Here is a 15,427-nt window from a genome sequence, read left to right as displayed (position 1 = left end):
TCAGTGTCTCTTTAAGCATGTGTATGTACAGTGCAAAACATATTAGTAACCAGGCAGTTTTTATTTCTTAATTTTCAGGAATGCAAGTGACAGCTTCTGTCTTGTCGGTACCTTGCCAGGAACATACTGTAGTAAACCGTACTGATAAGCAAATTACAGCCATAAACGTTTTCCTGGCAGAATACAACTTCTGAAGGCAGGGAGAGATAGAACAGGGTCCATAGCAGAGACAATAAAACATTCAATCTATCTTTGTCAATGTTTAAATATAAAATAAAAACATGGCATATCTAAACAGATTTTTAAGAGTAGGATAATAAATACAATTGTTCATCTCATCAGTTTATTTTTACCTCGGGTTCAAGAACCCCTGTCACATTTTCCACAGAGGCCAGAATATTTTTGTTAAGCAACAAGTGGGCGTTGTGGGCTCATGTTGTAACAAATTATTAAATCATTGCACAGATATAACTCTGGGAGTGGCTGGATAGTGTAATGGTTAAGGGCTCTGCCTCTGACACAGGTAACCTGGGATCGAATCTTGGCTCTGCCTGTTCACTAAGCCAGCACTTATTCAGTAGGCAAGTCTCCCTAAAGGTGCGTACACACATGCGACTATAGTCGTTTGAAACGATCGTTCCCTGATCATTTCAAACAAGGATTGTTTAGAAAAAAAGCAGCCAACGACCATTAAGTCTAACGACGGACGAGCTAGATCGTTAAAAACGAACAATCTAGCTTGGCAGATTTTTTCCAACGACGATCGTTTGCAAAAGTAGTACATCATTGGAAAACGGTCATTCGCACTAGGCTTGGCATGCACATTTTGCTATTTCTCTATGGAACTTTTCATTTTTATGCGCAAGCACATTAGTTGCTTTACGTGATGTAACGTTTGTTCTAACGATCAGATCGTTACACACCTTTAAAAGCTAACTTTACTTAGGTTGTTCTTTCGTCAATTAAAAGTTTGTTCGTCGTTCACAACGAACAATCGTTGTCGTATGTGTGTACGTAGCTTAACACTGCTACTGCCTATAGAGCGCGCCTTAGTGGCTGCATCTCTGGCGCTTTGAGTCCGCCAGGAGAAAAGCGCGATATAAATGTTATTTGTCTTGTCTCCTTTACTCTTTATGATAGATGTCAGAAAATCTGTCAAAGAAAATTCATGACAATATAATCAAGAAAGCCATTGATGGAATAAGACAGGAGGGCTGGAATTATTCAGGTAATTCACATTATGTGGTCCTAGATCATTAAAAAACCTTGAAGTGATAGATAAATGATGGCTGTCAAATTGGTACATTTTAAAGCAATCCTGAAGTAAAAATAAACTTATGAGATAATGAAATGTGTGGGTAGTACAGCTAAGAAATAGAACATTAGTAGCAAAGAAAAGTGTCTCATATTGTTTTCCAGTACAGGAAGAGTTAAGAAACTTCAGTTGTTATCTATGCAAAAGAGCTTCTCTGAGCTGGTCGACCCACTGGGCTGAATACAGTCCTGTTTTCTGAAGCACTCAAGCAGCCAAGAAACAGTGACAGCTTGAAATAAGGTTTTACTGCAAAAAAGTTCAAAGGATCATTATTTCTGCTTTGTTTTATAGCTTGAAAGACAGATTGTGTTTTTTAAAACAGCATCTGTGACAGTCTGATGCAATGTTATGAAAAAAAGTTATACAACTGAAAATAAAAATATGAGATTCTTTTCTTTGCTATTAATGTTCTATTGATTATCCGTACTACACATACAAATCATTATAGCATAAGGTTTTTTTGGTTTTTTTTCGCTTCAGGATTGCTTTAAAGGTGCAATTTTTTATGTCATAAGCAAATACAAACAATTTTGTACATATACAGCCCTGTACATGGCAATATTGTAGAAAAAGAAAAGGGAGGATATACATAAAAAGATATAAACAAGGAACACCAAGAGCCCCAATAGTGTAATATGTACTGGTAAATGGTTACTAGATAGAGTAAATATTAATACTCACAAACCAGGGTTACCATTAGGCAACCACTGTAAAGGCAGGTGGGGAGATTTTCCTGACCCCACTCAGGAATAAGTCGCTCTCTGTAGATAAGAAAAAGGGGGTTCAACCCTCCACCCAGGGTGGACTCAATATTATGGAGGAGAACAGACCACATATGCTATTGCTCCGTTGTTATTGCCTGATGAAGCGGGATCAAACCTGCAAAACACATTGCATATTTGGAGTTCATAAATAAAATATATTGACTGTCTTTACTACAGTTGTTGTGTGTCTACTTGGAGGAGGCAAGTCCACCACTACCTCCTCTATTTATGAAGAATTTGGTTTTTAAGCTCATTTAGCTTCCTTTTATCCTTTTGGCGCCTCTGTTCTCCTGCATAATACATAAAAATATGACTGAAAAGGCATTGCATGAAGTACAATCAATAATCTTGATCAGTAATATATCAGGTCCAGGATAGCCATAAGGATTAACAAAATATCTGCTTGCTATTATTGTCCATCACATCCAGGGAGAGATGCTTATAACTATCATGCACTCGAACAAATGGTACATTACACATACTTGATATATTTCACCAGTGTACTAAACAAGGTGCATCCAAACCAACCAAAAGAAGCAGCGTAAAGGAGGAGAAGGGGGGGGGGGGGGGATAGGGGGTCCATAGATTATCAAACTCCTAGAGCTAGCTGAGTTATTGCAGCTCATTATTAAATTTATGCCACTGCTTCTTGTTTGGAAAGATTTTTGCAAGCAGACCCCACCCAACAATTATAGTATTTAGATCTGTAAATCAGGCATTTGTACAAGCCATGTTTAGGCTAGGTTCACACATAACTTGTGCAGTGCTGTGGATGGTGTCAGCTCATATGCAATCATCATCTATGGAAAGGGACATTGGTTCAAACATGTCCATTGCATCGCACATGTCATAACAGCAATGCTACTGTATGAGTTTTTCATTAATAGATTAATGTGACATATTTCTATAAATCATGTTAATCATAATATGGAAATTTAAGCAAGATTTAGGGCTGGTTCACACTACAAGCGATTTTCGAAGTGCTAATGATTTGCAAAATGCTTTGCTAATGTAGTGCTGTGTGTGTTCTCACCTGAGCAATGCAATTACATTAGCACTACATTAGCAAAGCACTTTTCAAATCCCTGGCGCATAGAAAAGCGCTTGTAGTGTGAGCCAGCCCTTTTTGTTTCAATTATGTTTCAAGATTTATTTAGGGTCCGACGATGTTTAATTGTGTATCCCAGGATTCTTCGGTGCAAAAATAATGGTGACGGGGCATGGGCCAATGGTGATTGGATTATTATGCACCTTTCAAGGCCTGGATAACCAGGTAAAGTCTAATGTTGTGTACGTCCTCCAAGAATTGGGTTAGGCATACATTATTTTTAATAGATTAGATGATATATTTGATATAAACATTAAAAAAATCTATGGAATAAAAATAATGTGTTGGTCTATCATCAACCATTTCCAATGGAACTTTGAATGGACATCAATTCTTTATCATGTTTAGTGTTAAAAGGTTTTATTGAAGATACTCAATATGGAGTAAGACACAAATAAATTACAAGATATATAACTACAAAGTACAAGACTGACTGACTAGAGTGCATATATATCATGCTGATGCGCAATATATGAAATGTAGCTCTCAAATAACTCACTAGCTAAAGCACAAGTAATGATAATTAACAAGACAGACAACAGACAGACAGACGGAATGCTCAGCCAATCTAGTCGCTGTTTCAGCGACCGCGACATTCACACTGAGATAGACAAGACTAACAGGTAGGAGCGAACTAATGGCAACCGCTGCTATAGTTCGTCCTCAAGAACAAGGCTAGAAGAAATACTACCAGTCACCAACGTGGTGCTGGCAGAATCTAACTATCAGGATCAGAAGGACTTCACTGACCTCCGAAGACATGACAATACAGAGCAAGGCATTATACATTTGCAATAACAACTTTCACAGCATAGACCCAACGACAACTCAGAGAGCTGAACGCTATGTCGGGCGGGGTCAGAAATAAGAGGCAGACTTTTATACTGGCATCAGCCAATGGAGGCAAGCATGCAAATTTCCACACAGCTGAATGGTAATCACTCAATCCTGAGCTGGCTTGATTACCATTTGCTAGCTGGCTGTGAATGTAAAGGACTCCCATAAGAAATACATGCAGTATTATGTAACAACATGCATGCAGGAAATCCAGGGCTATCTGGTCGCAGCTCAGCTGCAACAAGCAATTGGTGGAATGATGACAGCATCCTGAGCTGCCCAGAATTGCAGAGCGATTGAAAATGACAATGGCCTCAATTCACTAAGCTTTATCAAACACTTTATCAAACGTTTGATAATTGACCTCATGGGTAAAATCTAATTTTTAATTCACTAAGGTGTTATTTATTTATCAAATGTTTTATTGAGAAAACATTCAATAAATCTATAACACCTTAGTGAATTCAAAATTAGATTTTACCCATGAGGTCAATTATCAAATGTTTGATAAAGTGTTTGATAAAGCTTAGTGAATTTGAGGCCAATAAGACTTATTGCGAATGCACAACCGAATGCAAGCAGATAAGCCAGAACTATCCGTTTGCAGCTCCACTGCAACCGACAGAATATGCTACAGGAGGCATCCTTACACAGACATTGGCCTCAATTCACAGAGCATTATCAAACGTTTATCAAACACTTTATCAAACGTTTGATAGTTTACCTCATGGGTAAAATCTCATTTTAAATTCACTAAAGTGTTATAGATTTATCAAATGTTTTACCGATAAAACGTTCAACAAATCTATAACGCCTTAGTGAATTCAAAATGAGATTTTACCCATGAGGTAAATCATCAAATGTTTGATAAAGTGTTTGATAAACTTTTGATAATGCTCCGTGAATTGAGGCCACTATCCCTCACAGGGGAGTTTCAGTGTAAGCAGTAATCGGATACAAATATATACATAAAGAAAACCAGAAAGTGGTCCAACAACCACAACATTTGTAACAGGACACAAGAAAAGTATAGAATCATCAGTTCTTGGGACTACACAATAATAAGTACCCTGGATAGCCAAAGATTAATAGTTAAAGGGGAACTGAAGTAAGAGGTATACGGAGGCTGCCATATTTATTTCCTTTTAATCAATACCAGTTGCCTGGCAGCCCTGCTGGTCTATTTCTCTGCAGTAGTATCTGAATAACACCAGAAACAAGCATGCAGCTAGTCTTGTCAGATCTGACTTTAAAGTCTGAAACACCTGATCTGCTGCATGCTTGTTCAGGGGCTATGGCTAATAGTATTAGAGGCAGAGGATCAGCAGGGCTGCCAGGCAACTGGTATTGCTTAAAAGGAAATGAACATGGCAGCCTCCATATACCTCTCCTTTCAGTTCCCCTTTAAGGAGGGCGAATCTTAACCACTTAAGGACCACTGGCTTAAACCCCCCTAGTGACCAGGCCATTTTTTACGAAATCGGCCACTGCAGCTTTAAGACCTTGCTGCAAGGCCGTTCAACTCAGCACACAAGTGACTCCCCCCCCCCCTTTTCTGCCCACCAACAGAGCTCTCTGTTGGTGGGCTTTGGTTGCTCCTGGAGTGTTTGTTTTTTATATATATAAATATTTATTTGTTTTATTTAATAATAAATATTACTATTTTTTTTGTATTTAAGTGTCACTCCCTCCCTCCACCCCGCCAGCCAATCAGTGCGATCGGCTGTCATAGGCTTCAGCCTATGACAGCGGATGGCTTTGGTGTCCCCAGTACAGCGCTGCCATAGATCGCAGCGCTGTACTGTACATGAAAGTTTTGCCATGGGATTTGCTAGTTTTGTCTAACGACGTGGACGTGGCGCCAGCCCCAGGACCACCTAACGCCCATTGGCGTAAAGTCCTGGCGCGGGGATTTGCAGGAGATCGTGCGAGCATCTCCACTTGGATGACAGAGCTCCGCCCCGCCCTGCCCCGCCATCAGTCTCCCAGCGGCAATCGCTGCTAGGAGACTGATGGCGGAGCAGAGCTCCGTCATCCAAGCGGAGATGCGTGCGCATCTGCGCGCAATCTCTTGCAAACCACTGCCCCAGGAAATACACTGATCTGCATTATGCGGTCCTGGGACTGGCGTCACGTCCATCGGCGTGACGTGGTCGTTAAGTAGTTAATCCACTGTTCTCCAGCCACAAGATCCAAGAATCTCAGGTGTTGTAAAAGCCTAGCATGTCATCCTGAAGCTTTGCAGATAGATGCTTTGCTAACATGGCATTATTAAGAAGGTCAAACACTTGTTTAGAGACAAGATATGGAGAGTACCACTGCCTAGCAAGAACATATTTAGCATTAGAAGCAACATGTTGAATAAGTGTTAGGGTCGATGCAGCGCAGGGGGCTGCAGTCCATGCTGTTTTGTGACTGAGAATCCCATAGCTTTGTATTGTATTGAGCCAGGGGCGTAGCTAGAGATCACAGGGTCACATAGCAAAACTTTCATGGGTCCCTCAGATATAGGCACTCATAAGTAATGCCACCTGTCCCTACCCTATGGATATGACTTAATTGGGCAATGTACATTCTCATGCAATCAGCACTGCATATAGTTCATGGGCACTGAGACAAAGCCAGAGGGTGGAGGAACACAAGAAAGTTAATGATGAATACATTAAGTACCCACTGGGCTCTCTATGCCCCAGGGCCCCATAGCAGCTGCTATTGCTGCTATGGCTATTGCTACACCCCTGTATTGAGCAACACAAAGCTAGTGCCTTAGCACTACAACCAATTTTCCGTCAGGTTTTTGGTGGAATCTGATTGGTATCAAGTGCTACAAGAAAGTAAAATGATCAACATTTCAAAATTTTCCAAATTTCAACGAGGGAAGCATTGATTATACTAAATGTTGGGCTTACATTGTGTAGTGTATGCCTATGTCTACATGTGTCCTCTCTCCTGCTGGGTTAGGCTAACCTACCTCGGTAGTGGGAAGAAATAAGATAAACAGAGGAACACCAAGAGCCCCAATAGTGTAGTATGTATTGGCAAAGGGGATAATGACAAAGAGTAATAGTTATTATACTCACAAACATGGGTCACCAATAGGCAACCACTGTGAAGGCAGGTGGGGAGATTATCCTGACCCCACTCAGGAATAAGAAGTCGCTCTCTGTAGATAGTAGAAAAGGGTCGCAACCCTCCACCCAGGGTGGATACAATATTATATAGGAGAGAACAGAGGCACCAAAAGGATAAAAGGGGTTTTAAAGGAGCTTTAAAGCCAAAAATTTGGTAATTAGAGGAGGCAGTGGTGGACTAACCTCCTCCAAGCAGACACAACACGACTGTACATTCAGTCTATTTATTTACGAACTCCAGATAAAAGCAAAGCAATGCGTTTCACGGGTCAGCGCCCGCTTCCTCAGGCAATAGAAAAAGGAGTTACAGCATCTAGCAAAACAAACAACACTTGACGCCTCTGTGAACAGAGACAGAGGCATTGAGTGTTGTTTGTTTTGCTAGATGCTGTAACTCCTTTTTCTATTGCCTGAGGAAGCGGGCGCTGACCCGTGAAACGCATTGCTTTGCTTTTATCTGGAGTTCGTAAATAAATAGACTGAATGTACAGTCATGTTGTGTCTGCTTGGAGGAGGTAAGTCCACCACTGCCTCCTCTAATTACCAAATTTTTGGCTTTAAAGCTCCTTTAAAACCCCTTTTATCCTTTTGGCGCCTCTGTTCTCTCCTATATAATTGGTAGTGGGAAGGCTCTGGGTGGTCCAGAGACTTCCCAGATCCATGTAGATCCCATCCCACCATTGCAGTGTACGGTCCTTCTAAACTTCTTTGATTTGTCCCAGTTGAATAAACTTCTGGCTGTGCACATCCCGGGTGCATGTGCATGAGTGAGGTCTGCACATCCCCTGCAGAACGAAGCGCTCATGGGGAAAAAGCCACGCCCAAGCGGCTTGATTCTACTGGGCATGCGTAGACCTTACTTATGCATGTCCAGTCGGGATGTGCTCATCCATGCTCGTCTACGGCCGGGAGCGCAACTAGAAGAAACCTTTGTGACTGGCATAATTTGAATACGTTTAGAAGGACTCTACGCTGGAATGGTGGGCTGCAGGAGGATCTGAGAAACCTCTGGACCATCCATCAATACCCTTCCCTATTCCAAGGCAAGTACAGTGGCTTGCAAAAGTATTCGGCCCCCTTGAAGTTTTCCACATTTTGTCATATTACTGCCACAAACATGAATCAATTTTATTGGAAATCCACATGAAAGACCAACACAAAGTGATGTGCACGTGAGAAGTGGAATGAAAATCATACATGATTCCAAACATTTTTTACAAATCAATAACTGCAAAGTGGGGTGTGCGTAATTATTCAGCCCCCTTTGGTCTGAGTGCAGTCAGTTGCCCATAGACATTGCCTGATGAGTGCTAATGACTAAATAGAGTGCACCTGTGTGTAATCTAATGTCAGTAAAAATACAGCTGCTCTGTGACGGCCTCAGAGGTTGTCTAAGAGAATATTGGGAGCAACAACACCATGAAGTCTAAAGAACACACCAGACAGGTCAGGGATAAAGTTATTGAGAAATTTAAAGCAGGCTTAGGCTACAAAAAGATTTCCAAAGCCTTGAACATCCCGCGGAGCACTGTTCAAGCGATCATTCAGAAATGGAAGGAGGATGGCACAACTGTAAACCTACCAAGACAAGGCCGTGTACCTAAACTCACAGGCCGAACAAGGAGAGCGCTGATCAGAAATGCAGTCAAGAGGCCCATGGTGACTCTGGATGAACTGCAGAGATCTACAGCTCAGGTGGCTTGAAAATGCATCTATTAAATCCCAGCAAGGTGCAATTCTAATTTGTCTATTTTCAAGCTGCATACATTTGCTTAGAAGATATTCAGGATCCTGCAGAATTCTTTGCACCTTATTGACCAATCCTAGTGTCCACACATGGGTCAGTTAGATTCTGTTATTTAGATTGAATATGCATTGAACTATTGGCCTTTTCTTATTGGTTGAGAAACGTATGATTCTCTACAGATAGTGACATGAATGTGTGATTGGGAGTGGTGCTACATTTCTGTTGAGCTGGTGCTGGGGGAGTGGTGAACAATAAGCGGATGCTACTGATACTTACTTACAATTTTGATTGGCCAATGATTTGCCACTTTTACCACCTCCATGTAATATGAGGGCCAACAGATTTTGAATACTATTGTTTATGTAAGCTCTCATGCTACATGGAAGGGGTAAAATTGGTCAGTGATTAACCAATTAAAATTGAAGGTGTGTACTAGGCTTCCGTCCTTCAGAAATGATCAGTGAGATGCAAATAAACCTGATACACACATCCAGTGCTGATTGGCCAATGATTGGCCAGTTTTACCACCTCCATGTAGTCTGAGAGCTTACTTACACAATCTGTTTACAGTATTCACAATCTGTTGGCCTTCATACTACATGGAGGTGGTAAAATTGGTCAATCATTGGCTAATCAAAATTGGATGTAAATTTTATGCAAATTACATGCAGCTTTGAATTGGACTAATCCATTTCAGCAGTAAGAGAATCTGATTGGTTCCGTTTCAAGCATACAATTTCCTGCATACAATTTGCATTAAAATCTGCATGTCAGTCAAGATTATTTGCATCTCATTGACCATCTCAATGTCCAGCCGTATACTTCAGGCACATTCATTTGGAATGACTGACTCTCTTCCTAAATTGTTTCCATATATGACTACCCTTCTAATTGTTCTACAGCAGATCATCGCTGATCTCTGGAAGTGTGATCTATATGAGGTGATCCAGGCAGCTACAGAAGGAAGACTTTCTATGTATCTACCAGTGTGGACTCAGGACATCAGCCTGCCTTATGCTTCTTCTAAGCAAAGAGAGCCACAAGGTACCTGAATTTGTTCCAAGTATAGAACTGAGGTTCCCCCTCCTATAGCACTACAGCTCGATTTGAGCCTTGGCCTCCTTCAGTTTCCTGCCCCATCTGTCTTTGATTTCCGAGCTTCTGTGAAGGTTTCTTAACAATAGGATTTTACAGGAACAGGTTGTTAGCCTATTGCCCAACCCCCAGACTTTGAGGATCAGGGTATCCTATTTAGTCTGGAACCACTGGAGTAACAATAGGGGAAGCAGCCACCTGCCCCCGCCTCAGCAGAGAGGGTGAACGGTCCCCCCCCCCCCACCCTCACCTTGGGCTCTCCCCCCTGTGCTCCCCTCCTGCATCTATCCAGTGCCAGCAGCAGTATAATTACCTCCATTCACCACCGGAGGTCTCCGATCTGCAAGGGCTATACGTTACCTCCTGTTTAAACAGGAAGTAATATGAAGCCCTTGCAGATCGGAGTGGCTGCCGCCGCTGCTGCTGCCACTTACATAGATGCAGGAGGAAGCGCAGAGGGCAGAGCCCGAGGTGAGGGAGGGGGGGCGTCCCCCCTCCCTGCTGATGTGCAAAGCTCTCCCCTCATGCTGTGACCCCTCCTGCCCCCCAAAACGGCCATGAGCAGGCCCCAGAGGGGAGGGGGAGGGGTGGCCCGCTCAAATTCTTGCAGGGTGGCCCGGGGACTTCTAGTTACGCCCCTGTCTGGAACATCACCTTTGAACTGTCTGGCTAGGGAGACCCTACCAGTAGCTAGGGAACCGCTGGCATAGCTCTCAGGTTCACTTGTTCACGCATGCCCCACCACTGCAGTAAGGATTCCTTTGGTGAGGAGAACTGAGGTTCAGATGCGTGAAATGTCTGCTTGCCTGGTGACTGGCCTGGGTAGAACAGGACTTACTTCTACAGAGGGATACTCACATTTATAGCAAAAGACTGCATATTTTTAGTAACTAATATGCCCTACTTTATGTCTTTAGTGATTTTTATATTGACTGAAGAAAAAGAGCCAGAAAAAATACAAACACACTACAATAAGTGTGGCCATGGATGTAAGCTTACACAAAAACCATATAGAAAAGACATCCATGTTGTAGCAAATAATAATCCAAACTGTAGTGAAGTCTGGCTCCTCCACATGCCGCCACCACAACATGCTTTCTCACATGTTCCGCGGCTGTTTATGATCTATTGATATTGGTTTGTTTATAACCTAAATAGTGGTGGAACTGAGTTCCTATCATTACACAGGGCAGGAAATAAAAGTTCTTGTCTAGCACACAGCATTGTAGCTGAGATAGATCATCCAAAAATGTAACCTAGACATGCGTCTAGGGGCCTCCCTTGATGCAGTCTAGGTGCCTGGCCACCTTCTCCTATAAGACCCCACGTTTACCTCACCTTACGAACTCCAGGTGCAAAATAGTGAGTGACAACCCTGACAATTTGCCCAGGGCCTGTATCCACACTAATCTGTCTCTGCACTGTGGCTGTTCGTTTCATAAAATGCTAAAGGATTATTTGTACTGTCAAAATAATGAATCAGCTCCCAACAGCCAGATATCAAGTTCCAAAGGAGCTCCAAGCCCTCACCAAGACAGGAGCTTGTGAGTCTTCTGAAGAAACCTCTACCTCTTCCTGTGAAGATGCCAGCAAGTCCTGGACAGTGGTGGAGTTCCCGGGATGTCCAGACACCATTCAGCAGAGCAGAGACCGGTATTATATAGATGTTGTGTCTGTTTTTACACCAAGAGATTAATTAAACGACCATATGAAATAATAAAACTGTGTTCCAATTCAAGAACAGCCAGCAAAATGTGAGTATATTGTTTAATTTTGTCACACAACAGGCCCAGAACCCCATTACCAGAGGAGAGTCATGCTGCCACCAATTCTGATGGATCTATAGGTACTATTTTTGGGCTGCATGAATAAAACATTCAATGAAAATATAAACCTTATTTTATATTTCTATATAGCGTTGCTACTTCTTACAGACGATTACTGAGGACACTGAAGCCTTTGCATTAGTCCCTGACCACCAAAAGTGCTTCTAAATGAATATCCCCACCACACACCATGGACAGTGTTCGGGGGATCCAATAAACCAACACAAACACTCCTTAAAATGACAATGTTCTTATTAAGATTTCAACTCTACAGATGCTTTACCCACCATTGGGGAAAGGTTTAGGAAGTAATTATCAATAGGGCTTAAGACTTTTGTGGATTGCCTTGGATTCCTTTAAGACCGGGTCATTGGAACCTCTATATAACTCCCACTACAATCTCTGACCACATTCCCAGTTGATTGCTTACAAAGTTGCAAGACATTGCAAATCATATTGCATTAGGGTACTGAAATAGGGCACATAATATTAGGACCCTTCTAATAGAAAAGAGACACACTGGGGTGAGAAAGACTGTGGAATTCAATTGTGAGGAAGGCACTGGAATATTTAACGGATACCTGAAGTGACATGTGACATGATGAGATAGATGTGTGTATGTACAGTGCCCAGCACACAAATAACTATGATGTGTTACTTTTTTTCTTTATCTGTCTGAAAGAGTTAAATATCAGGTATGTAAGTGGCTGACTCACTGCTGACTCAGACAGGAAGTGACTACAGTGTCACCCTCACTGATATTAAATTCCATCTATATAACCCTTTTTTCTAGCAGAAAATGGCTTCTGAGAGCAAGAAAGAGATAAAAAGGGGAATTTCTTATCAGTGAGGGTCACACTGTCGTCACTTCCTGTCTGAGTCAGGACTCAGTCAGCCACTTACATACCTGATATTTAACTCTTTCAGGCAGTGAAATAAAAAAAGGAACACAGCATAGTTATTTGTATGCTGGGCACTGTATGTTTATCTCATCATGTCACATGTCAATTTGGGTATCCTTTAAGACACACTTTAGGTGACAGTGGAAAAGGAGCACATGCTCTTGGGCAGCACTGGAAGGCTGTGAAAATGTGAAAAGCTTTGAGAGACACCATGAGGAATCACTAAAGGATACCTTTAATAGTACAATGTTTAGTGAAGAATCATATTTTCGATCATCACATTATTATGGATACATCTTGGAAGTGATGGCACTTGAAGGCGCTCTTCTTTGGGGGTTGTGCTGGTATGATAATTGAGACATTCCTAAGGGGGATGACCTTTTCTAGAGTAAGAGAGAGAGAGCACATGAACTCCAGGCATGTAGACCTCTTGGAGGAAATTGAACCAGGAACTTGGAGCTGTGAGGCCACAATGCAAACCACTTGGATGACATACTGAACATGTTGCCAGGCTTCTTATGCTTCTATGTTTTATACTGTTTGTTTATATTGTTTCATCCTTAGTTGGGACAGACATCCATGAGACTTTCAGGAAACGTGTCAGCATCTTTGAGGTGGACACAGCCCGGTATAAAGACCCCATGTTCCTGTGCACAACCAACAGCATTGGGGATAAAGTTAAGGTTGGTGGTGTAACTAAGAATCATGCCTTCCCCTTTACCCCCACACCTTTGATAGGGCCATGCTTACACTTACACTCCCTTCGCCCATGTGACCCCTACAGCCAGGAAGTCACTCTAACAGAGGTCATATAACAAGTGTGGCCACTATGACCCCTCCCATAGAGCCACTGTGACTCCCCACACTCACTGCACAGGGGGCCCCCTATATCGGAAAGAGGAAGCGTTAGAAGTTGGGTCTCATTGCAGCTGCAGGAGCTGGTACTCACGTAGTTACACCTCTGCTTGTTTTTATTATTGAGTACTTATAAATACTGGAGATATATTAATAGTAAAAAATAATACTTTATAATCTGATCACAGACTCAAATGTAGGTGTAGATCCAAATCCCACATCAAGGCCCAAAGGTCTGTAGCTAGACCACTGGATTCAGGTCAGGCAGGAACCCAAAGCTGAGCCTTTTCTGTTTATTTTATGAAAACAGCTGTGTTTTTTCTTATAGTCAGACTTCATTTATGAAAGGTTGTAATGGCTTCTACAGGAGGCTTATGGAAAATTCTTGCCTAAATTTCAGTGTTAATGATTAGATAATTTAGTTTGATCATTCCGTTAGATCGAATATAAAGATTTTTCCAGGATGCTCGATCAGATTTTCCTCAGAAAAATAGGATAATCATTCGAAATTTATTGATCGGAAAAAAAAATATTTTCAACTTTCATTCAATCTGATCATTTAGATCGAATAAACGGGAAAATTGAATGTTTTTATTGTATCCTGTATTGGCACCATTAAATTGATTTTACAACTTCTATGGAAAAATAATTAGGCACCAGCCTCCCGTAATCCCACCACTACAATACTGTACATTACTTGTGTAGGCTAAAATTGGTCGAAAGCATTGATTGAACATGCTAGAAAATCTCGGTCGCAAATGTTCGATCGAGTGTGCAGCGGTAACGGTGTTTGATATTTTGCAACAACTGATGTCTGCGACGGATCCCTGCCCACTGCCCCTCCCCCCCCCCCCCCCCCCCCAAGTTGAAATTGTCCCCCTGTGCCTATGTGCAGTGTTTTAAATTCTTACCTCTCTACTGGCGTGACTCCTGGCCTTCTCTGAGTCACCCCACTGCTCACATTGCAGTGCTACTAATCTCCTAATGAGGTTACTAATCTCCTAAGGTTTTTGTAGGTTTTTAGAGCTTTTGTTTTTATCTTAGTATACTAGTGAAAAGGGTGCGAGGCATCTGACCAATAAAGCTTGAGCAAGGCATTTTTCTCTGCGACAAATTTAGTAATTCCTCAACTCGTTACATTTCTTGTTTCTACCCTGACACCAGGTAGCCCAGCAATGTTCTCTACACAAGTCAGCAGCACAGAATTTGGTAACCACATGTGTGAATGACCTCTTGTCCCAAGGAGCGGACACTCTCTTTTTCATGCCCTACTTTTCCCGTGGCAAGCTATGTGCTGAGGTAACCGACACTGTATGGGAAGGATTGGCTGAGGCTTGCAGTTTTTCAGGGTGCACCTTATTGGGTAATATATCTCATCTTCAGCTTTTCTCTATTTGTTCATTTCCCACCTTCTCTCAGTCACATAAATAGATACCTTGTTGTTTTCTTCCCAGAAAGAGAGATAGTAGGTCAGTCTGCGACCCACCATGACGGATGCTATAGCCTGTTTGGATGTGCGATGGGCGTAGTGGAGAGGGAGAAGCAGCTGCCACAACCAGAGCAGATGAGAGAAGGAGATGTGGTTTTAGGAATCCAGTCACCGGGTCTACATTGCAGCCTTCTGGACCTTCTCACAAAGTCATTAGAGAGATGCTCCTCAGGATTCAAGTCTGCAGTGCCAATGAGCAATGGAGCCACTACTTGGGGTACAAACCTTTGGTGGTCTTATTTTAGAGAGGACCTCTACTAATCACTGTAATAAAGGCAGGTGGTATTCGTGCTGTTATGCGGCTTTATATTCTGTCTGTGTCATTATCACAACCTCAAAACCACCAGCACTGAGATGT

At 42.1% G+C, this 15,427-nt stretch overlaps 1 protein-coding gene across 3 annotated transcripts in view; it reads left to right on the top strand.

Moving 5' to 3' along the window:
- Nucleotides 1-15,427, top strand: part of LOC137547186 (trifunctional purine biosynthetic protein adenosine-3-like) — a 79,241-nt gene that overhangs the window by 32,962 nt on the left and 30,852 nt on the right. For 2 of the 3 annotated variants that reach the window (XM_068270464.1, XM_068270467.1), the window contains 8 exons: nucleotides 1,141-1,228; nucleotides 3,267-3,352; nucleotides 9,805-9,946; nucleotides 11,491-11,650; nucleotides 11,785-11,843; nucleotides 13,290-13,408; nucleotides 14,745-14,943; nucleotides 15,035-15,286. In XM_068270464.1, coding sequence (XP_068126565.1) covers nucleotides 1,141-1,228; nucleotides 3,267-3,352; nucleotides 9,805-9,946; nucleotides 11,491-11,650; nucleotides 11,785-11,843; nucleotides 13,290-13,408; nucleotides 14,745-14,943; nucleotides 15,035-15,286 — 1,105 coding nt within the window. The remainder of the gene's footprint in view (nucleotides 1-1,140; nucleotides 1,229-3,266; nucleotides 3,353-9,804; nucleotides 9,947-11,490; nucleotides 11,651-11,784; nucleotides 11,844-13,289; nucleotides 13,409-14,744; nucleotides 14,944-15,034; nucleotides 15,287-15,427) is intronic. The other variant, XM_068270466.1, reaches the window with a different exon arrangement.

Source organism: Hyperolius riggenbachi, chromosome 2 (genome assembly GCF_040937935.1).
Source record: "Hyperolius riggenbachi isolate aHypRig1 chromosome 2, aHypRig1.pri, whole genome shotgun sequence".
In the NCBI taxonomy this organism is placed as follows: Eukaryota; Metazoa; Chordata; class Amphibia; order Anura; family Hyperoliidae; genus Hyperolius; species Hyperolius riggenbachi.
The sequence above is the reverse complement of the archived record's forward strand: the minus strand, read 5'-3'. Positions and strand labels throughout refer to the sequence as shown.